This window comes from Pangasianodon hypophthalmus, chromosome 9 (assembly GCF_027358585.1).
Source record: "Pangasianodon hypophthalmus isolate fPanHyp1 chromosome 9, fPanHyp1.pri, whole genome shotgun sequence".
Lineage (NCBI taxonomy): Eukaryota > Metazoa > Chordata > Actinopteri > Siluriformes > Pangasiidae > Pangasianodon > Pangasianodon hypophthalmus.
In genome coordinates this window covers 14,890,754-14,912,258 of record NC_069718.1, presented here as the reverse complement: position 1 = coordinate 14,912,258, position 21,505 = coordinate 14,890,754, and the positions used below count along the sequence as shown (strand labels likewise).

At 39.4% G+C, this 21,505-nt stretch overlaps 2 protein-coding genes across 6 annotated transcripts in view; one reads left to right on the top strand and one right to left on the bottom strand.

Moving 5' to 3' along the window:
- Positions 1-19,450, bottom strand: part of iftap (intraflagellar transport associated protein) — a 26,521-nt gene extending 7,071 nt beyond the window's left edge. Inside the window, exons 1-7 of one of the 5 annotated variants that reach the window (XM_053237124.1) lie at positions 19,382-19,430; positions 16,405-16,490; positions 15,781-15,917; positions 15,560-15,657; positions 9,874-9,916; positions 6,961-7,100; positions 6,566-6,679 (exon numbers count right to left, since the gene is read on the bottom strand). In XM_053237124.1, the coding sequence (XP_053093099.1) occupies positions 6,569-6,679; positions 6,961-7,100; positions 9,874-9,916; positions 15,560-15,657; positions 15,781-15,907 (519 nt within the window). In that variant the 5' untranslated portion in view covers positions 15,908-15,917; positions 16,405-16,490; positions 19,382-19,430 and the 3' untranslated portion in view covers positions 6,566-6,568. Of the gene's footprint in view, positions 1-6,565; positions 6,680-6,960; positions 7,101-9,873; positions 9,917-15,559; positions 15,658-15,780; positions 15,918-16,373; positions 16,491-19,381 lie in introns of those variants that run through there. The other 4 variants (XM_026919503.3, XM_026919504.3, XM_026919502.3 and 1 more) reach the window with 4 other exon arrangements.
- rag2 (recombination activating gene 2) lies at positions 18,717-21,505 on the top strand. The gene is made up of 2 exons (XM_026919500.3): positions 18,717-18,879; positions 19,650-21,505. The coding sequence occupies exon 2, from the start codon at positions 19,664-19,666 to the stop codon at positions 21,257-21,259; it is 1,596 nt and encodes a 531-aa protein (XP_026775301.1). The 5' UTR covers positions 18,717-18,879; positions 19,650-19,663; the 3' UTR covers positions 21,260-21,505.

Here is a 21,505-nt window from a genome sequence, read left to right as displayed (position 1 = left end):
ATAAGGAGATTGGCAGGGAAATGGATTAATGATGAATCCCTGAAAATAACTGACATAAATGGTTGTCTTAAGCAGATTGACTGGATTCTTTAAGAAAGAAATCGACCAGTGCCGTCAAATTTTCTGGATATTTGCCAGAGCACACAAACATCTCACTACACTATAACAAAAAACTTTCCATCTTAGAAGTGGTATCTCCTTTTAGAGTAATCCTTAATGGATGGATCCATGAATGACCTTACAACAGAAGCTTTTCCTGTCAAAGAGGGTTCGAAGTAGAACATTTTAAAGGCTAAGAAGCTCTAACCAAACCTTTCTTTTAAAAGATTTTTACTTTACATGGATGGTTAAACTTTGTCTTTATATCTAGAAGTGTGGTTTAAATGTTGTCTTCTGAATTCTGAATTCTGTCTTCTGAACCATGATTATTAAACTCATAAATGACATTTTGTAATACAGGTTCTGATCTTTTGGACTGCTGAATCCAAAATAAATCCACCTGCAACTTCTTCTCTCTGTGACAGTCTAGGGCTTTTTATTCACATGATCATTATTTCAATGTCTGGGTTTCAGAGGAGAGAAAGCCATGTCTGTGTTTCAGAGGAGACAGACAGAGACAGAGAAAGTGCCAAAATGGAGCAGGTTCTGGTATTTAGTTATATGCAGCATGACTCATTCCCTGACTTTATCCATTTGATCCAGCACAAAATCCCACTTCATCCAGGACCCAGGCCCTGTCTCTCTCCAGCTTGCTCTCTGTGCCGCTTTCTGTTTACCTGCTACTGTATGTCCTTCTGTCTTTTACACTCACTCTCTCTCTCTCTCTCTCTCTCTCTCTCTCTCTCTCTCAGTGGAAGCAGCAGTACCACTGTAGACCTCAGCTTTGGCAATGTGAAGACAAGCCCTTAGGAGAATAAGGGGGTATTTGCATAAACAAGAGTTCAACAGCCCTGTCCTTTCTCCCTCCCTCTCTGTCTTCCTCCTTCTCTGCAACATAAGGCTTTATTATCATACACTTTTATTGCAGCATCATTTTGTCTTGTAAATCAATGAGACCTCAGTGCCATCCACAGGGATGTAAACATGTGCAAGAGAGGAGTAATAATCAAGTAAAACAGAGACACCATTAAGTCCTGTTTTCCACAACACAGAAAGGATGTGCATGTAAATATAACCACCACAAGTCCATTAATCCATGCTCCCTTCTGAAATCCTTCAAGGGCTGAGGAATAAAGATCCATTACTGGAATAACGCCATGCAGAGCTGGCTACACAACACACACACATGCACGAAACGGGAAGGTTAATTCACATCTCATCCACAGCCCTCAGCCCTCATGGCTAAACAGCTCTCAACCTTGGATTAAGCCTGCTTTGTTTATACCGTTACTCATCAGAGTATTTGTTCACAGCTATTAACCAGCTAAAGTTTGAAAGTCATAACTTCTGAAGAGCATTCTGGCATTCTGTGCCAGTACATTCACAATAGAGCCTTTTCAAAATGCTACAATCCGGTGTTGTTCGCACATTTGTGCTCGCACAAGCGTCATTGATTATTAGTGATTCCATTCAGTTCTGTATAAAGGAGTAAAAACCAAGAGGAAGACGATTTTATGATCAAATTTTCTTTGTGTACTGGACTGCCACTGTAAGTGATATTTTCTGTGATTTTCCAGCAAAATCGTCCCTACTGAGGGTACTTCCTGACATGCACGTGTTGTGTTATATGTGTTTCACTATACATGTAGTGAATAATTACTGATTTACTGGATGATAAGGCCACCTAAGGAACTGATTATCATTTAAGGGTAACTTAAACTTAAAAGCTAACCATTGGGGGGAAAGCAAAGCTAACCACTAAAGGAACATCCATTCTACCTACCAATCAGCTACTGTGGATACAAGTGCCATTTCTATGGTCAATCATAACAGCCATGTGTGAGCTATTACTGTTTTTTTAAGAGTAGAAAAATACAGCATGCAAGTGTGTGTTGTTCTATATGGTGCACAGCACTGCAAATATAAGCTCTTAGTTCATGAACAAAGCCAGGGGACCAACCGCCAATGCAACAGTGCCCCCCTCAGGAAAAAAAAAAAAACCCTGTTAAATAAATTGCAAATCTTCCTGAGACATAACAGATGACACAAATGCCATGAATAATCATTAGGTAACAGAACCATACGGCAGATTGCACCTTGAAAGTGAATACAGATGCAGGTGAACCAAAAAGTATTTAAATTGCTTATTATCCCACATTCATATTTAAAAATTTCCAAACATGCTTACAAGAAAGAAAATGCTGCCTGAGGATCCATCGAGCATGATGAGAATAGGGATCTGAAACTATCCTTCCTCTCAGCATATACATATGAGAGCCAATCATCAGCATGTAAGTTGTGGAAATATATAGATGCTTCATGTAGAGTATGTTTTCAGCTCCCTCAACTTTATGAACTGGGAAATACAGTTAGTGGTACACCAGTACACGGGCACACCTGCTTCTGAATGCGGGGGCAGAAAGGGGGGTTGCCCCCGATATCTCTGTATCTCACTCTGAAATTGCTGTGTAATTTGAGCCTGAATGCATGAGACCTTTAACTATCAGAATTGAGATCCATCCAAATTGTAGTAGAATTCTCTCTGCTGAAAATTTGACACTATGCTGTATCTTTTCTAGATAGTTCTTTCAAAGCCTTACAACCTAGGAAATATAGTGTCTCACATACATAGTCTTTAAATACATGGGAAGAAGAGGGTTGCCCTCTTTATCTCGCTATACATCTCTTTCTCTGGAGTTGCTCTAACTGAAAGGCTGTGGTTATGGCACACATGGGCTAACAGAAGAAAAGTGAGGTTGCCCACATGGCAAACAGCAACCACCTCCACCTGCTGGGACACCCCAGTACACACTGGAAATGTCAAATGTAAACGCGCGCACACGCGCACACACACGCACACACACACACACAGTCTGTTCATTACATTAACAGAAGAAATCATCAGTTGATAATGATTGTACAATGGGGTCCAAAAGTCATTCCATTTAAAATTGGAAATGAACTGTTTTAGAATTTTGAAATATTCAAAAAAAAAAAGTTCAATATTTTGAATATATAATATAATATCTTATACCTTATAATACCTTAAATATAATAATAAATGTAAGCAAATTTGTGATATTGACCATGCTAGCTAGTTTCTACCTGCAGGCCATCAGGATCCTGAATAAACTGTAATCCAGTCATTTTTCCTTCTAGCGCTCTTACACTCATGCCTCCACTACCACCCACACCCTTACTCCCACACACTGGTCACCTAACTAACGGTTCACAGACACTCATGGACAATCTCTTCACATGTTTCTGTCACTTTTGGGCATGTTGCAATATTTCAAAGGGCAATATTACCACTTTACTGCTGCTAAAAACTCAGTCCAGTATCTGTGCAATATAGTGATCATATTTATTACACACTACATATACTACTACATTTAATTTATTGCACTTTTTTTTAAAATGCTACTTTGTACTGCTGCCTCTTCTGCTTTTTATACTATGTCTATAGAGGTCTACTCAGACACTACAGCTGCACACAGCTACTATTGATTTTACTACCTTTTGCACTCTTGCTCACATACTGTGAATGCACATATCCCAGTCTTTACAGTTAGGATCTGCACTTTACCTTCATACTTACTAGGCATACATACCAGTTCCCTAATATATTCTGCATATTTTGTATATATATTGTATTTGTAAATAATCTCTTTTCCCCACTTTCTTCTTCTCCTTCCCCCTTATCTTCTTATGTATATTTTTTGTATTGCACAGCTGTAGCTTACCCGAGCCTCAAAGCTCTACATTTTGTGCACATGACAAATAAACTTAAAGCTTGAAACTTATCTGCTTTGTACCAAAGGTCAGTTTTTCCTCCTGTCTAATCTCTTCTATTGAAGCACATGTTCAGACGACACTCTGATGGATTTGATCTAAAATGGATCATAAGGTTTTGCACAATCTTGTGTAGTCCATGCCAGCTCGAGCACACACTGTCACTAAAGCAAAAAGGGGACATACCAAATGCTAAGAAACTCTGAAATTCATGTAAATATTTCAAAGATTCTACCTTTCAATCAAGTTGTGGTCAATAATATAATTTGTAATGAAAAGTGTTGTATTAAATCAGAAAAGAATGCAAAACAGAAACATTTCCACTAATGGTCTCAGACTTTTGAATCCCACCGTATATGTTAGTTGCTGCACATTCAAACTACGAATCTCCCCTTCCACCACATCCTGAAGGTGCTCTACAGAATTTAGTTCTGGTGACTGGGAAGGCCACTGAAGTACACTGAACTCATAACTCATTATCACTGTGACATGGCACTTTATTATGCTGGATGGGGAAATGATAAATGGATGCACATGGCCAACAACAATACTCAGATAGACCATGGCATTGAAATGTTGCTCAATTTTTACTAAGAAGCCAAATGCATGCATGAAAACATTTCCCTCACAATTACACCATCACTACCAGCCTGAACTGCTGACACAAAGCAGGTTGGATCCATAGATTCATGCTGTTGATGATTTCTGACCCTTTCACCTGCAAATCACAGCAGAAAGCAGACCAGGCAACGTTTTTCCAGTCTTCATATGTCCAGTTTCATTGAGCCCATGCCCGCTGTAGCCTCAGGTTCCTGTTCTTGCCTGACAGGACTGGAATCCGATGTGTTCGTCCGCTGAGCCCATCTGCCTCAAGGTTCAACATGTTGTGTCACCTTTACACCTGCTCGTTCTTGCAATTATTCAATCAGCCTATCATGTGGCAGCAGTGCAATGCAGAAATTCATGCAGAAACAGGTCAAGAGCTTCAGTTAATGTTCACATCAAACATCAGATTGGGATGAAAGTGTGACCTTGTGACTCTGATCATGACATGTTTCAACAAAACGCTGATTTCCTAGGATTTTCACACAACAGTCTCTAGAGTTTTACACAGAATGATGCAGGGAAAAAAATGTGTAAAAAATCCAGGAGATCAGCAGTCACTGAGATCACATTTTTTTTAATTAAATGGCCAATTAAATGGCCAGCCAATGATCAGTTTTATTGACCCATCACTCTTCATCCATCACAGCAGGAGTTGTTTATAATCTCCCCTGTAAGAGATGCAATCGATTTGGAAAAACCAAGAGAAGACTGGCTGATCATTTTGTCGAGCAGATTTCTACCATTAGAATGAAGGATTTCTCCTTTCCAGTGGCGAGGCACTTCAACAGCCGTGAACATAGAATTACGTGCAATGAATTAAGAGAACTTGAGAAAAAAGAGCTCATCTACACTCACAGAGCTTTGGAACTCTATGGAATGAATGTCATGTTTTGACAACAGCTACTATATCATTCTGAATATCAACTGCTTTCAACTCCTACAGCTTTAGAAGCACTTTGCTTGCACAGCTGATGAAGGAGTTTTGTCTAACATGTTATACATACAAGTTCATCAATACAAATTAAGGTATGATAGCAATGATGGCAACATTCCAGCTTTGCACTACACAGGCATAACACTGCAAATACAGTGTCTCAGCTATTCATCTCAGCTATTTTTCTACTAACGTCTGATTTCAAACTGTGTAACAGAGTGTCTCTGTATGCTGAAAAGGTCTTGTTCCTTTCCGGCATGTTCCAACACTTCCACCCACCAATTAAATGCGAGATGACGGCAAAGGGCATTAAAAATGCACAGCCACAGACAGAGCAGGCAGCTGAAATATGCACACAATCTTCTTAATGTTTTAGAGAAGTAAATGAACAGTCATAGTTCAGCTACCTTTCTTGAATTCCTGACACCTCTCAAATACTCTAAAAGGTTAAAAGGAAAAAAAAAAGCCACGTATGTAAGGGTGGATAAATTACAGAACACAGTGTGAAATAACACATACTACTCAATAATAGATATTTTTATAATTTCTTTAAAATGTCATAAAAAGCAAAACCAGGAATAAAAGGGCACCTTTGATTCACAGACTGAAATACGTGGCTTTTAATCTGGTTTTCAAATGCTTACAAAGGGGAAACGGGAAAAAAAAAAATCTTATAGCGTTTTGTTCCAGTGAATAAAGCACAGTATGATGCATCCTGTAACGGCATGTACTTAATTGCTCTCCCAAGAGTGTACTCAGTGGGTCGCCCAAAGAAGCAGCTACAGTTTCTCGCACACAGAAAAGTGACATTGCTGTTATACTCTGGCTGTTTGCAGTGCCCTGGGCCTTTTTATGTACAGATGGGTTTTTGTTGAAAATGCCCTGTGCTAATACACACGATTAGAGCAGCAACACGTCAAAACGCCCTTTTATTGGCTGAATGGTTGTTGGGGAAAAAAAAAAAAAAAAAAAAAAAGGATATCCAGAAAAGATATGCCACAGTTCAGTGTGCTCAAAAACACAGCACGACGTGTTCTCCTTTAATATGCATTGTAAATATCTTTTTTAGCATTTACTTGGCAGCTACGGAGCTGTTACATTTGATCCAAATTGTGTTCAAGTGTGGGCACTTACAGGTCATGATGATCCACAGTTGCTAGATATGACAGGATACTTGTGAGACAGCGCAACATTGTCATAATCGAAGGTGTCATCCAGACTGAAAGGCACAACCTCCTCAGTTTCGCTCTGGGGAGAGAAAATGATGTCACAGCTCTGCATATTTAAACATGAAACGCAAGCTTTGCTCTAATTTCACTGCATGTTTATGCAATTAACCAAATTACATTGCTTGAACCCAATTCAAGCAGTTTAAATCAAATTAGTTAAATTGGCATTTCACTTCCATGCTATTTACTATCTGATGAAAGCCTATTATTGGATTGATTTGAGTGTGTGTAACTCTAAAGGAACATATGAATTTATAGAGTGTGTTTGGGCAAGTCATAAGTGATTAATTGTTTGTATACCTGGCTCTCTGTGCTGCTTGGTGGAGTGTGTGTCCTATGGTCCATGTCAGTAGACGAGAGCTCAAGCTGTGTGAGGTGACAGAAAGCAGGAGTGTATAACGGCAAATCTTCCTCAACCTCTCCAGGAAGCACACACGCATCTAACAGCAAAAGGACAACATTAATAACATACTGCATGTGCATATGCATGCATGTCATTATAAAAAGCTGAGCTGCTTAAAAAACATGTTAAACATGCACCATATTTACAAGAAAACAAGTATATTCAACAAAATAAGTAAGACTAAAAATGAGCATTGAGCAGGGGAGTCGTCAACAGGCAGTTTCCGATGCAGACCCAGCTAAGTATTTCAGCTAAATAACCCGAGTGCTTAAAAAAAATACTGCAACAGTGTCAATAAACATATGAAAAAAATGCATATAGTTCAACTCAGTTTCTGGTACATCCTCTGCCGTGGTTTATCTGATTATTTAGATTATTTAGCTGAAGGCAGCCCATTGGACTGAAGACTATAGTCAGACTACTGGCTACAGACATAAGAAAGGGGAGAGTTTTCACAGAACTTAATATATTTTTCATTGTATTTACCCGGTCTTGTCTCATTAACAAACTGACATATCTTGCTTTAAAAATGTCAACAATGACAAATATTTAAATACAAATGGATAAAGTTCTCTCTGTGTCAGATTCAAAACAGATGCATCTCATCTGTTCAGTCTGTGCCATTAGGCAGAAGTGATACTGTGAAACGCCACTACAAAAACAAAACAGAACCATTACAAATTATCTTATTTATAGCCATAAACTTGTCATTAATGGTTAAGCATTAAATGGCAACTGTTGTAGCCAGTCAGGCATGGATTTCATCAGGGGGAAAAGTGGAAAGTTTTAGACTGGCCACGTCAATCAGCAAACCTTAACCCAACTGAACTTGCATTTCACCTCCTGAAGATGAGACTGAAGGGAGAAACCCCCCAAAACAAACAACAACTGAAAAAAAGCTGTGGTAAAAAAAAGCAAGGGATATGCAACCAAATATTAAGTATTATTTACTTTAAGACTATTTGTTTCAATACTTTTGCTCACGAAAAAATTGGGTGACCTGCCACCAAAGGTGCCATGTTCTAAGTTAACACATCTAGATGTAAATATCAGGAAATGAAAGATGAAATTCTGATCTATTGTCTCATATTCATCTTTTGGTCTCAAAATCAAATGTCTTCAGTGTATAGTAAAAAACAACTGAATTGGCCTTGCTGTTTCAATACTTTTGGAGGGGACTGTAATTTCATTGCATGTGAAATTACACACACACACTGTTGAGGTTTTATGGCAGGACTACTGAGATGCTGACATACTTTATGTGTGCTGTATGTTATTTCAAAATGATGTATCTGCACTTAACAGCCATGAAGATTTCACCCAGACACATCACATACACAAGCCATCCTCTCATCCTGTTGCACTCCTTCTCAGAGCATCTATATGTGTCTGTGTGTGTGCTGCTGTGTGAGAACGCTTGGCAGGAGTGTAAGCAATGCTGATCTTAATTAAAGCGTAATTAAAGCTAATTACTCACCCAGTGAATGTCATATTTTTTGCTGAGAGAGAAGCAAGCATCTGTGTGTGTGTGTGTGTGTGTGTGTGTGTGTGTGTGTGTGTGTATGCGACCCTTGGGTACATAAACACTGGTTGGTTATATCCACATTTCTCTTCTCTGGGCTGCTTGTATTGATACTACAGCATCACTAAAGCAAAGTCATTAACAATCACAATAAAGCAACAGAGGAAGAATCTTCATTCTACTAATGAATCAGAAAAGCTGCTGTTATGTCGTCTCATAAAGCCTTCATTGCCTGTAAACAGCTGGAGGAATCAAATGCAACCCATGAATTCCTGGGAATCTTGCTCCAGCTGGCCCAGACGCTTGTCAGGGCACCTAGTTCCCAACCTGGTTTAGGATCTGTATGCCAACCATGTGTCACTGAACCTTGCCATAAGGGTAATTACACAGTGTTCTGTGTCAGGCCGAGCTCTGCACTCATTCTCTCTTGCTTTCTCGCTCTCTGATATTTTACATATCACAGTAGCTGCATAATTACTCATACTAATTAGTGTGAAGTTCAGACTGTTTTCCTGATATTCACTGCCTTTGACTGACATCCAAAATGCCACACCTTGTGGTTTTCACACAGTCTGATATCATCTTTTAATATTCCCTGACTCATCCCTATCTTTTACCCTAACATCCTAGAGAAACCTGCCTCTGTGTGCACTGAGAGTCCTCCTCACTATGAGCGTCCGCTTTTTTGCTTGGTTTCTGTGGCCCTGCTTTCTTTAATTAGAGGTCATTAGCACTAAAGCAGAGGCTCATGGAGATGAATAGCAGGGCTGATGCATGTTCTCTCTCATTATAGACCTGCTCGGTGAGCATATTAGAGTATGCCAGTAAAGCTGCTAGCCTCTTCTCTAAGAACCGACCAGTCACTCATAATTTGCAGGGACTCAATATGCATAATAAATAGTAATACAATTAAATTGGATGGCCAAAATAGTGCACACATGATTCTCAATAAACCATATTAAATGTAAGGTTAACCCACAAATGCTTTTTATATGTGCACATTACTGCCTATGCAATTACTGTATATGATCACTTTATTGCAGCGCCATGCAGTGTATCTATAAATATCCAAACCACATTTTTTGACTGAACATAAAATATGCATAAGCGCATTCAAATTAAAGCTACAGCACAGTGCGTTTGATAGACAACCGAATGATATCCAGACTGCCCTAAGTAAAACAAGATTAATGTACCCACGTCTTGTTTTTGAATAAATTAGCATTCTTACTTTTAATACAACACACTGTGATGTATTGCACACATCTTAAGATAAACTATACTTTACCTTTTGTGTTATGCAAGTCTTCAGTCTCTTCCTCTGTGTCAACCTGGTGAAAATAAAAGAAATAAAAAACTTTTTTAACTGTTTACTGTGCATTACTGCACAATCACTTAAAAACCCACCAACCAGCTGAGCTTTCGAGATTGCTACAGTCCCCGTCTGCACATACTATCACACCTCCCCTACTCTCCTTAAAGGTAGTAGTCATAATAATAAGAATAATAATAACAATAATAATAATAATAATAATTATTATTATTATTATTATTATTATTATTCAGGTGTTTGTTATGTATCCGTTCCTTCAAAGAGCAATGGCACTGAGCTCTTTGCCGGTCTTCTCCAACCCACAGCGGCTTTGGTTCATCTAGTCGATCTGGTGTGAAATGTCTGCTAAGGTCTTTTGTATGGGTGAAAATGGTGAAACGGTCGTGACACAGGTTTGCTCTTGGATCTTGGAAGCTGTGGAAGTTTAAAGACATTATGCAGAGAAGGGCACAGCAGTGCTAAAGATATTTCTTCATTTGTCTTTGAAAATATTCGGTCTTAAATACCTTATAGCAGACACTCATTTTGATCAGGACAAACAGTGCTGAAGAATGTAAACGGTGCTGCACCATTTGCTCGTTTACTTTTGCTGCAGTGAACTGTTTGGGGAAAAGCTAAAAACGGGGAAATTCTCTTATACAGTCTTCTTGTATGCAAAGGTAAAATCACGATAATGATTAAAATGCCTGATGTAAAATTCAATCTAACTCATATCTTGGTGTACAAAAGTTTCCAAAAATATCTTCTGGGATGTTTTTTGTTTTTTTTTTTTTTCCTTAAAAGATTAGTCATTATTTGGTTATCTGCTACACCTGATGCAGCCCATCAAGGGCCTGATTACAAGCTCATAAATGGAACCAGGATTGATAGAGCAGGGAGAGATCTACAGTATTTGTTTAATTCTTGCAAATTTTCTGACCAATGATTTGTTGTTAAGACCATTAAAAGCTTAATATTTTGCCATTTTTTTTGCCCAGGAGTGTATAAATAGCCATTCCACAATTTTTTAATATGTGTTTACGCATAGTGTCCATCCAACTGTCTATGTTGCTACTACAGAAACTATAACATATTAGAATGAGTGCATTAATATAAACCTTGCAGCCAGACCTACTACCAAAGCTGCATTGGTACGGGAAATTAATCAACACCTTCTGAGCAACAGAATGAAGCAAATCCATCATTTCTTGTTGAGCACTGGTGACTATGTAAACTATCTTTTTTTTCATCCAAGTTTCCACACATGCACTGATGTAGAAAACAACAGATATCTGTTTACCTGTTTATATGCACTGAGTATTCTAGGTAAATCCAGGTGGCTTTAATCAGACAACAGCCTTAGTTTTAATTTTAGATATCAGCGCATCTTGATACTTGAGTAATGAGTCTAAATCTGATCATTATCATATTATTAAAGTGTAAACACCCTTACTGTGCCAATTTAGCCATGACAAATGTGTGTGTGAAAAGATACTGCCTTTATCTTCACAGGTCGAGCTAAAGAAAGAGTCTGTCCACTGCAAACACACTCTGCATTAACAGGACTTTATTCCTACACCTTTCTTAGGTCTTTCATTTCTCTTTCTGGTTATACTGTCGTGTATGTATAAGTATGTACAGCACCACACACTATAATATCACTGAAAGTTGTGTAGATGTGTACACTTGAGTAGGTGTTTTGTGTACAGGGTAACACAGCATTAACAATCCTACTGAATAAAAGTCATATCTGTATCAATCATTTACAAACAGATCAAGCCAGTACTGCATGAAAAATAGTAGATAACTGTTTTTTTATTAAATGCATTTCCATTCTAAATAAATGTGTGTGTTAGAGGAGATAACAACGATTCACAGTTTATGAAGGTATTAACAGATATTTAACAGTTAGTGATCAAAGTGAAAATGTTTAGCATGTGGAAAATAGATAACAGATCTTCCAGATGCTGCATTTTGAAAAGCTTTTGATCCATTCAATCTGACAACAACAAAAAAGGCACCAAAGAAAATACAACAAAGAAGCTATTGACAGTTGACTCGGCAACACTGCGCAATTCAACGATTACATTATATCTTTACATGCTCACATCCATTATCAGGGATAAAATTCATCTGCACGAAAAACGGTAACTAGTTAATTCAGAAGTCTCAGTAAGTGTGACTGCACTCAATATGAGCTAAACGTGCACATGCAACCATAATCAATAGCATTCCTTTACTCTATTTATATGTTTAAACTCAACAGCACTGCAGCACTGGGACTGTTGATCTTACTGAGCAGGTTTATCTCACTCTGGTTCTAACAGCTAAATATGGCACCAGCCTTCTCTGCATTGACATGTCTAGCACTGCAAGTACAGGATGGTATTGACACCAATTGATGTCCTGCTAACCAGAACACTGGAGAGATCAATATGCAACACAGCAAGGGGTCTTAGGTACCGTTCAGAACGGTATTGCTGGAGGTAGTCCATTTGTTCGAAGTGTTGGAGCGAGTTTGTGCGTGTGTGTACATGAAGACAGGAAATTAGATTTTGACTTTGAAGAGGATTACTGAGGTTCTGTAGGTAGATCTGTAGTCCTGTAGTCCTCACTATGGCCTCTCTGTGTTTTGCTCTTGCATTTTGTTTGTTCGTTTGTTTGTTCTTTTGTCCATCCAGCTGCAAATTGATTTAACCCCAAATCAAATGCAAATTGCTCATGCTGCAAATCACCTATCGTATCATCCCCAGCACATGAACTCCCAGGTCCTGTACTTTCTAGTCACTCAATACGATGTTGTTAGACAGTGCCAACATTGTCATGAGGTTCTCTTAGGACACTGCTGTCATGGTGCTGATATTCAGCTTACAAGGACAAACTTGACCTTCTTACTGCCTGGCACACAGACAACGTTCTCTCCTTAAATGTTCAGAAAACCAATTAATTTGTTGTTGACTTTAGGAGAAAGCAGACAGACTATTACCTGCCTTTGCAGGTCTGCCACTGAGAGGGCTGCCAACTTCAAGTAGCAGATTTATATCTCGAAGGACCTCACCTTGTCCATATACGCTACTCCCTAGAAAGATTCAACAAGCTAATCTGTCTTCCTGAACCTTTCACTGTTTCCACAGCTACTGTAGAAAGTGTCCTCAGTATGGCAGTAAAAGACACACAGTGTCATCACAGGAATATCAGGAGCAGCCCAATCAGAAGTTCTTCATGTTGTTGCTGTTCAGCAAATGGTACCAGAGCAGCTACTTCACACACCTACGGGACAGTGTCTTATTTATGTAGTCTTTTTTACCACAAGTCCTCCTCCAGTGTACATAACCACAGCAAGCCATTTGTACTGTTCAATGTTTAATGGGCACCACGTATAGCATTGATGCCTCATAGCTACAGGGTCCCTGGTTCAATTCTCAGCTCAAGTTACTGTCTGAGTATTGCATGTTCTACTTGTTTATATGATGAATATTAATAAATGAATAAATGAAAAAGTAATCTTTTATGTCTCAGTATGACCCACACTATTGTCTATCTATTACTTGTCACCATTCTGTACTGTCTGATGCTGTTTAATTACTGGCCATGACTCTTCTAACTGTGTAGCCTGTGGAATCTTAACTTTATTTCTGTTTTACACACACACACGGTGGTGTCAATTAACAACAGAGACATTCAAATTCTTATTCCTGACAATGTGACAGCCAATACAACTATTTAAATAAATTAAAACAGACAATTTGTAACATTAGATGCTTACAGCTGAATAAAGATGGTTGATTTCATTATTCTAAACCAATATTACAGAAAGCCGAGATGGACATTTAAGGTGTGAGCACAAATCAATTATAGTATCCAAAACTAAAGCCACCTGCTGCTATTAAATGCCTTGATAACAAAGCAACAAGCAGCACCAGCAGATTTTTAGATTTCAGCACATTATTAACTAGAATACTGCAAATTAAATAGTAAAATAATTGAGCAGATAAAGCAGCCAGATATATTGGAAATATTTGTGTTTAAAGAGGCTGTTTTTTTCCCCCGTTATTACAGGGTAAGGCTGGCTAACCAATACTGCACCCATTACATGCGCAAAGTTAGTTATGTCGGCCTGGCAGGTAAACAACATGCTTTAATATCAGTCTCCCACAATGCTCATTTAGCCAAAAACACGAAGGAACATCTAGCCTCATGACTTTTTATAGTTTGATCTACACCATGCCACAACCAAATGATGCCCCCGCACAGGTGAACATCAGCTGAGACAATAAAGTGGGCTTGGCTTAAGAGGCTGATCTGAAATACATTATATGGCCAAAGGTTTGTGGATACCTGACCCTCACACCCATATGTGCTTTTTGAAAATCCAAATTGCTCTTATAATAACCTCCACTCTTCTGGGAAGTCTTTCCATTAGATTTTGGAGTCTGGCTGTGGGGATTTGTGTTCATTCAGCCACAAGAGCATTAGTGAGGTCAGGCACTGATGTTGGGTGAGGAGGTCTTGGGTGCAGTCAGAGTTCCACTTCATCCCAAAGGTGTCCAGTGATCAGGGCTCTGTGCAGGACACTCGAGTTTTTCCACTCCAACCTTGGCAAACCATGTCTTCATGGACCTCACTTTGTGCACAGGGGTACTGTCATGCTGGAACAGGTTTAGGCCCTTAGTTCCAGTGAAAGGAAACTATAATACTACAGGATACAAAGAAATTCTATACAATTGTGTGCTTCCAACTTTGTGGCAACAACAGGTTGGGGAAGAACCACACATGGGTGTGACGGTCAGGTGTTCACATTCTTCTGGTCATAGAGTGTATGTTTATATAATTTTGATACCATGATAAATTATGACACTTATTACCACAGCGCTGTTGAATTCTCAATTCTGATTGGTAAAAAGGTGCTAATTAAGTTTCTATGGCAACATGGCTTTGACAGTAGTTTATTATTGCAGTTTTATATTGTTCTAATATGTCATTGTTTCTATAGTAACAAATTAAACAGAGAATTGTATGGCAGATGCTCCATATAAGCAGATTTCTTTAAAAATAAATAAATAAATAACATGTCATTGTTGATCATTTTCTGTGTGTTTATTTAGAATTTTTGTCTCCACTGTCAGCGCTTTATAGCATGTTACAAAAAGACTGGTGCTGCTAAAACACGAGTGATAACAGGAACTAACTTGTTTCAAGGATGTTCCACAACATTAAATGTAACTATAAATGGGTAAGAATATAAATATATATTCTTAAAAAAATAAATATTGTTAGCGTTGATGAATTGCTGTGGCATAAGAGGAATGAATCATTTCAGGACGTGATGTTGTTGGAAAATAATCAATTTTGTTTTATTCCTTACATACCGCATGTATCACTTTATAACATAACATATATTTATTTGATTCTATTGCTATTTACAGAAACAGGCAGCTCGGTGGATGGACGCTAAAATATAATTTTTGCATCAAATGTTTAATTTCCCCTCATCTTCCTTGTTAAATAATGTTATTGAATAAATATACAATAAAAGTATCATCGAACGCAAAGGTTTCCAAATGTGGCACTGCAGTTTGGCCAGACACTTAAATATGGCATTTGTTTGTCATGAAGGTATCTCCTGATCTCTGCATGCCGTTTTAAGATTCAGTACATTCACCTTTCTGTCCATGTTCACGCCGTCTCTTCTGTCCAGCTCTACAAGACAGGTATTGTTTTCTTCTTCAGGAACCTTCAAACAACCAGCCGTCACGTTCTCTGCAACAGAGAAGAAAGCAGAGACAAGAAGACTATTAATTATGAAATAATGTGTAAAAGGTTTCTTAATGTGCTATTTTGGTGTGGTATTTTTCTACATAAGAGGTATCTATAGTGACTGACCTGTGCTCAGGTGTGTGAAGGTGGACAGGAACTGCTCATATGACTGCTCTGGTAAGCTACAGAACGACTCAAGAGCTTCCATCATGGATTGAGGAACGGCACCTGAATCATCTTGTAAACCAGGCATCTCGCCAAACCTACAAGGACAACAGACAGAGACGGGAAATTACAATACCCAAGAGAAAGCAAAATCTTTTAAAAATCAATATCTTTAAAACGCTGTACAATAAACCAACCCAGGAGCAATTTATATGAAGGGAAGCAGCTGTGGCTGCAGAGATAATAAAGAAGTGAGACAGATGATTAGAGAGTTAGACTGCGCTACTTGTTAGGTCACTTAATCACATAATAATACACATTATAGCCACATTAGCCCTGATTAAGGTGAACTTATTATTTCGAAGTTCAGTTCAATTACAATTAGTAGAGAGAGGTGATGATTACAATGGCATTAAAGTGTAATGAACGACCACACAAAATGATCATCAGAACATCTGAGCTGTCACCCTGTCGTTTATCAAACTCTTCCTTTGGTGGAAGCTAGTGTACCATTCCAAGGGACGGAAACAGGTGGCACACTACAGTGTAATTACCTTGTGCTATCAATTAATAAATACAATTCACCAGCATGGCCTCGGGCCTGCGCTGCACTGTTCTACATCCCACTCACGAAGAGTTCGTCACCTTCAGGGTCGCAGTGTGCCTTCCTGCTTTGAGGACAGACAAACACAGGCTCACGCTACACAGCAAGACCGGGTTAGGACAGTACATGCATTTTAAACACATTTAAAATATATCTCCGCAGCTGATTAAGAAGCCAGAGCCATCATGTTTTTCTGAGTCAGGCACTGAGGAGTCAATTAAGCCACTCTTTTTTGCCCTGCGACTCAGCAGCAGCTCCGAGATGCAGGTGCTCAAGTGTTTGTGTTTTTGAGCACAAACGCTTTTCCAGGCACTAGTGGTTACAGCACTTTGTTTTGCACATGATCATTCCCCCAAACACACACACACACACACACACATACACAGGCAGCCCCTAAACACACAAAAACATTATGCTAATTACCTCAAAACAGCTGTTACCCACTTTCTTAAACTCTTTTAGTCTCTCTCGATCATTTCAAGCTCTCTCACTACTGTTCTGCTTGTTCAGGGATGAAAAGTGAGCAATCCCGCCACTGTACCTGCATTCATTCAATATTAAAACTGTACAGTCACTGGTAGGCTTTATCAAACTGTAGTTGTATAGTAACTTAAGTATTCAAACTTTTTCCCTATGAGTCCCAGTTTTCTGAGAATTTGCCCCCCACCCCACCCCAAAGTCCCAACTAAAAAAAGGAAAGTGTATTTTTGACCGTTTTCGGCAGCATCCCTTATAAATATAGTTAACTTATGTTATGATAGGTAAGTCTTACACATTGATAGATTATATTTCACATTAATTAACTCAAAATATTCTCCATTTACTGTGACCGAAAGCAAGTGCGCTGCAGGAACATTAAGTCACTGCAAAGCGTGTCGACTGTGAGATGGGGGAAGGGGCAGGGCTTCCAGGGGTAACAGTTGTGCTGCATTCGACTAGAGGTTTTTGCTTTAGATCAGTCAATATGCAGACATATTCGCTTGTTAAATCTATAACACTGACTATGCAGTTCACAGTTTCGAGGAGAAAAATATGCATCACTCATCACAGTTAGCCAGCTGGCTCGTTGCTAACAGAAGATGAACATGGAGGTGTCCATGTTTTTTCCCCACTTTGCAGCTCAGATACACAGAAGTCGAAAATAGTGTCATTCTGAGCTCCGAATGCAGCATTAATACTGAAGAGTTCAAAACACCTTCACAACTGTCAATCATTCCAGACTTGTACTTCTCATCTGCCCATTTTATGGGGCGGGGGGGAGACAGCTCTTTTTGCGTTCCAGTGTACTATGATGTTAAAATACAAAGTCGCTACACAAAATGCATAAAGGTTGGCGGGTCTGATACAGTTCTTTAAATATTTAATTCTTTTGCTACTTTCCACCTCAACCCTCACGCATCCCTTCCCCTGGCAATTCCTTCTCCACCTCTGCCCTAGGCAGTACTTTACCTTTGTACTTTTTAAACATATGGAAAAGAAGTTGTAAGGTATATTGCCCTCATTTTTTGTTTGTACCCTTATTGACCATAAATATAGACCTATTTCATACTGCAGTCACTTATTTGCTTTTTTTCCCCCATAGACAGACCTCTGATATACTGCACCAGCACTTCTATGTTTTTGCACAGTTTCTGATATCTACATAACATACTGCTAACATTCCTTTCTTGTATTGCCATATTGACAATGTTATATTTATATTTATTTATCTAGCCTTTCACGTTATATTCGTACTATCATGCTGCTCTAACACTGTGATTTCCCCATGAGGGATTAACAAAAGTTTGTTTTATCTTATCTAAATGTGGTATAACTAAATTTACTCATTTATCAGGTTAGCGTTCTTTTCCTATAGTTGATGATGCGTAGTGATAGACGTGTCTCACACTAGATTCAGTCTGACATGAAATGTGTGTATAATTCAGTCACACTTTAATGCTATAGTGCCAATAACACTGAAATTCAGTGAAAATATACATCTTCATGGGATTACCGTGAAATGAGTTGCCTGCCATGAAGTACAGTAAGTTCCTTCTGCACTGTTTATCTTATCAAGTTCTCATCTCATTTCAAATGTCTTATTATTATTATTATTATTATTGCATTATTATTGTGCATGTGTCTGATTGTTTCCACAGTTATATTTGCACTCTGACATTTGCCAGTGTGGAACTAGCTTCAAGCTTGTTTTCATTTCAGTGTGCTCCTGATGTGATGATGTTTTGCTCAGACACCTGCTGAAGCTAACAGTCACAGGCGGTTGACCTCAGTATTAAACTCTGATCACAATCAACCAAGCTTCACAAGCTCCACAGCTCTTCATCACTCAAAACTAACAATTAGCTGTACTGTATACTTAAAACACATACTTTACGAACCACTACTACTGCAACCACACTTTGGATTTCATTTACGCTCTCATTTTTTCAAAGATCTTGAGGATTACGCTGTCCGAGGTAAGAACACGTGACCAGGAGTGAACTATAGGCTCCATGTCTTAGCTGTATGTGTATTTACGGCGTTCACAAGACGATATATTAAGGGAATTAAGGTAGATTAAAATATATCTTGGACGTTTGTCGGAAATCTGGGTAATAACTTAAATAAACACGAAATACGTGGATAAAGTTTTGTGCTGTATAACTTAACTATTTAAATGTCAAAAATAATATTCGCTGTTTGTACAAATACTGGAGTTATCTGACGAAAGTATATCTTTAACAGTAGACCGTATTTACTCTAATAAAAGCCTACGCTAGGCTTTCTTGTCGGTTTGTGATGTTGCTACGCTAGCTAACATGCTAACTGCGCCCTGGTTCAGAGGTTTTCTAATCAACTCCTTTGTTAAATGCTTAATTTGCGCTATTTTATTATTTTAAAATTGCTGGATAAATAAGTTAATAGATACTAATACACACAATACCAAACACTTCGCACCTGAGAGAACAGCCAACCTACCAAAGAGCGTACGTTCCTCAGGCAACCGCGTTGCGCAATGCACACTGGGTAGTGATGCGTCTAAACTCCAGCTTCGAAGAAAAGAAGGCGGAAAGAACTACACCATTTAAGGCGGGATGGTGCGTCCGTGTTTAGTGTCCCGGGAAACAACTTAAAACAAGAGTTCCATCATTTTTGATGAATTGTTTAGCAAATGCTGCTTGTTATTCCGGCACTATTTCAGTTTGAGCAGATCACAAATTAACTGACATTTCGTTTCTCTCTACAGCTCTCTGCAGAAAAATGTCCTTGCAGCACCTGACTTCCATAAACTGTGCAAGTCTTCTGCAGCCCGGCTGCTCCTTATTACATCTAGAAGGTGATGCTTATCTTTTTGGGCAGAAAGGATGGCCCAAACGTTCCTGCCCAACAGGTGTCTTTGGTGTACGCATCAAAAATGGGGAGCTCAAGTTGCGTGCCATCTCATTCTCCAACAATTCTTGCTATCTCCCACCTCTGCGTTACCCAGCAATTGCTCACGTAGAGCCTCAGAATGATAACCCTGAGTGTTACCTCATTCACGGAGGCCGAACACCCAACAACGAGCTGTCCCCAAGCCTCTACATACTTAGTGTTGACAATCGTGGATGTAATCGGAAGGTTACACTTAGATGCCAGGAGAAAGAGTTGGTCGGTGAACTTCCAGGAGCGCGGTATGGCCACACCCTTAGTGTAGTCCACAGCAGAGGGAAATCTGCTTGTGTTCTGTTTGGTGGCAGATCCTACATGCCTCCTGCTGAGAGAACCACAGAGACCTGGAACTGCATGGTGGACTGTCCACCCCAGATTTACCTCATTGATCTGGAGTTTGGCTGCTGTTCAGCACACACCCTCCCAGAGCTCACTGACGGCCAGTCGTTCCACCTGGCACTGGCACGAGAGGACTGTGTCTACTTCTTGGGCGGCCACATTGCCTCTACTGACTGCCGACCGCCTCGCCTGTTCAGGCTGCGTGTAGAGCTTCTTTTAGGCAGTCCGCTACTCTCTTGTGAGATCCTTAATGATGGTCTCTCCATCACAAGTGCCATTGCAATTCCCATAGGCCCTGCTCACGAATACATTATTCTTGGTGGTTACCAGTCAGATTCCCAAAAGAGAATGCTGTGCACCTACGTTGCACTAGATGATGTCGGGATACGCATGGAGCCCAGAGAGCCTCCAGAGTGGAGCAGTGAGATCAACCAAAGCCCTACCTGGTTTGGTGGAACCCTAGAAAAGCGGAGCGCATTAATTGTTATACCATCAGGGACAAATCCCACACCTTCAGATGCCTATTACTTTTACCAATTAAGCTTCCAGCAGGAGGGAGATGGAGAGGATCCAACCCAGACATGCAGCCAAGAATCCACTGATTTTGAGGATTCAGCACCTCTAGAAGATTCAGAAGAACTGTATTTTGGGCGTGAACCTCACGAGATGGAGTACAGCAGTGATGGAGAGGGAGGCACCTACAATGAGGAAGATGAGGAAGATGAATCTCAGACTGGTTACTGGATCAAGTGCTGCCTCACATGTCAGGTAGACGTCAACACCTGGGAGCCCTTCTACTCCACTGAGCTCACCAGACCAGCCATGATCTTCTGTTCCAGAGGCGAAGGTGGCCACTGGGTCCATGCTCAGTGTATGGAGCTCTCAGAGAGTCTACTACTACGCCTCTCTCAGGATAACAGCAAGTACTATTGCCTGGACCATGGAGGCCTTGCCAGGCAGGAAATGACTCCTCCACGCAAGATAATGCCTCTGAAAAGAGTCCCAATGAAGACAATGCACCGCAAAGCCCCCATAACCCTGAAAATGACTCCAGTTAAGAAGAGCTTCTTCAGAAGATTATTTGACTGAGCTGAGATTATTGAAGACTATTTGACTGACGGTGCTTACTCATACATAATTGGTTATTTTAGAGCTAAATGCTAGGTGCTTAATAGATACTTGATAAGTTTTCTTTCTTCATCTACTGTTGTAATGTACTGGAATAAAGTTTTGTTTGGAGCATGATATTGCTACAACTTTTTAAAAATTAAATCTTGGAAATGTATTTCTTAATGTATTTTCTTAAATTTGTTTGTTTGTAATAAAAAAAGAATA

Coding starts and splice junctions, on each gene's coding strand:
- rag2 (XM_026919500.3), top strand. CDS start 19,664: ATGTCCTTGCAGCACCTGACTTCCATAAACTGTGCAAGTCTTCTGCAG.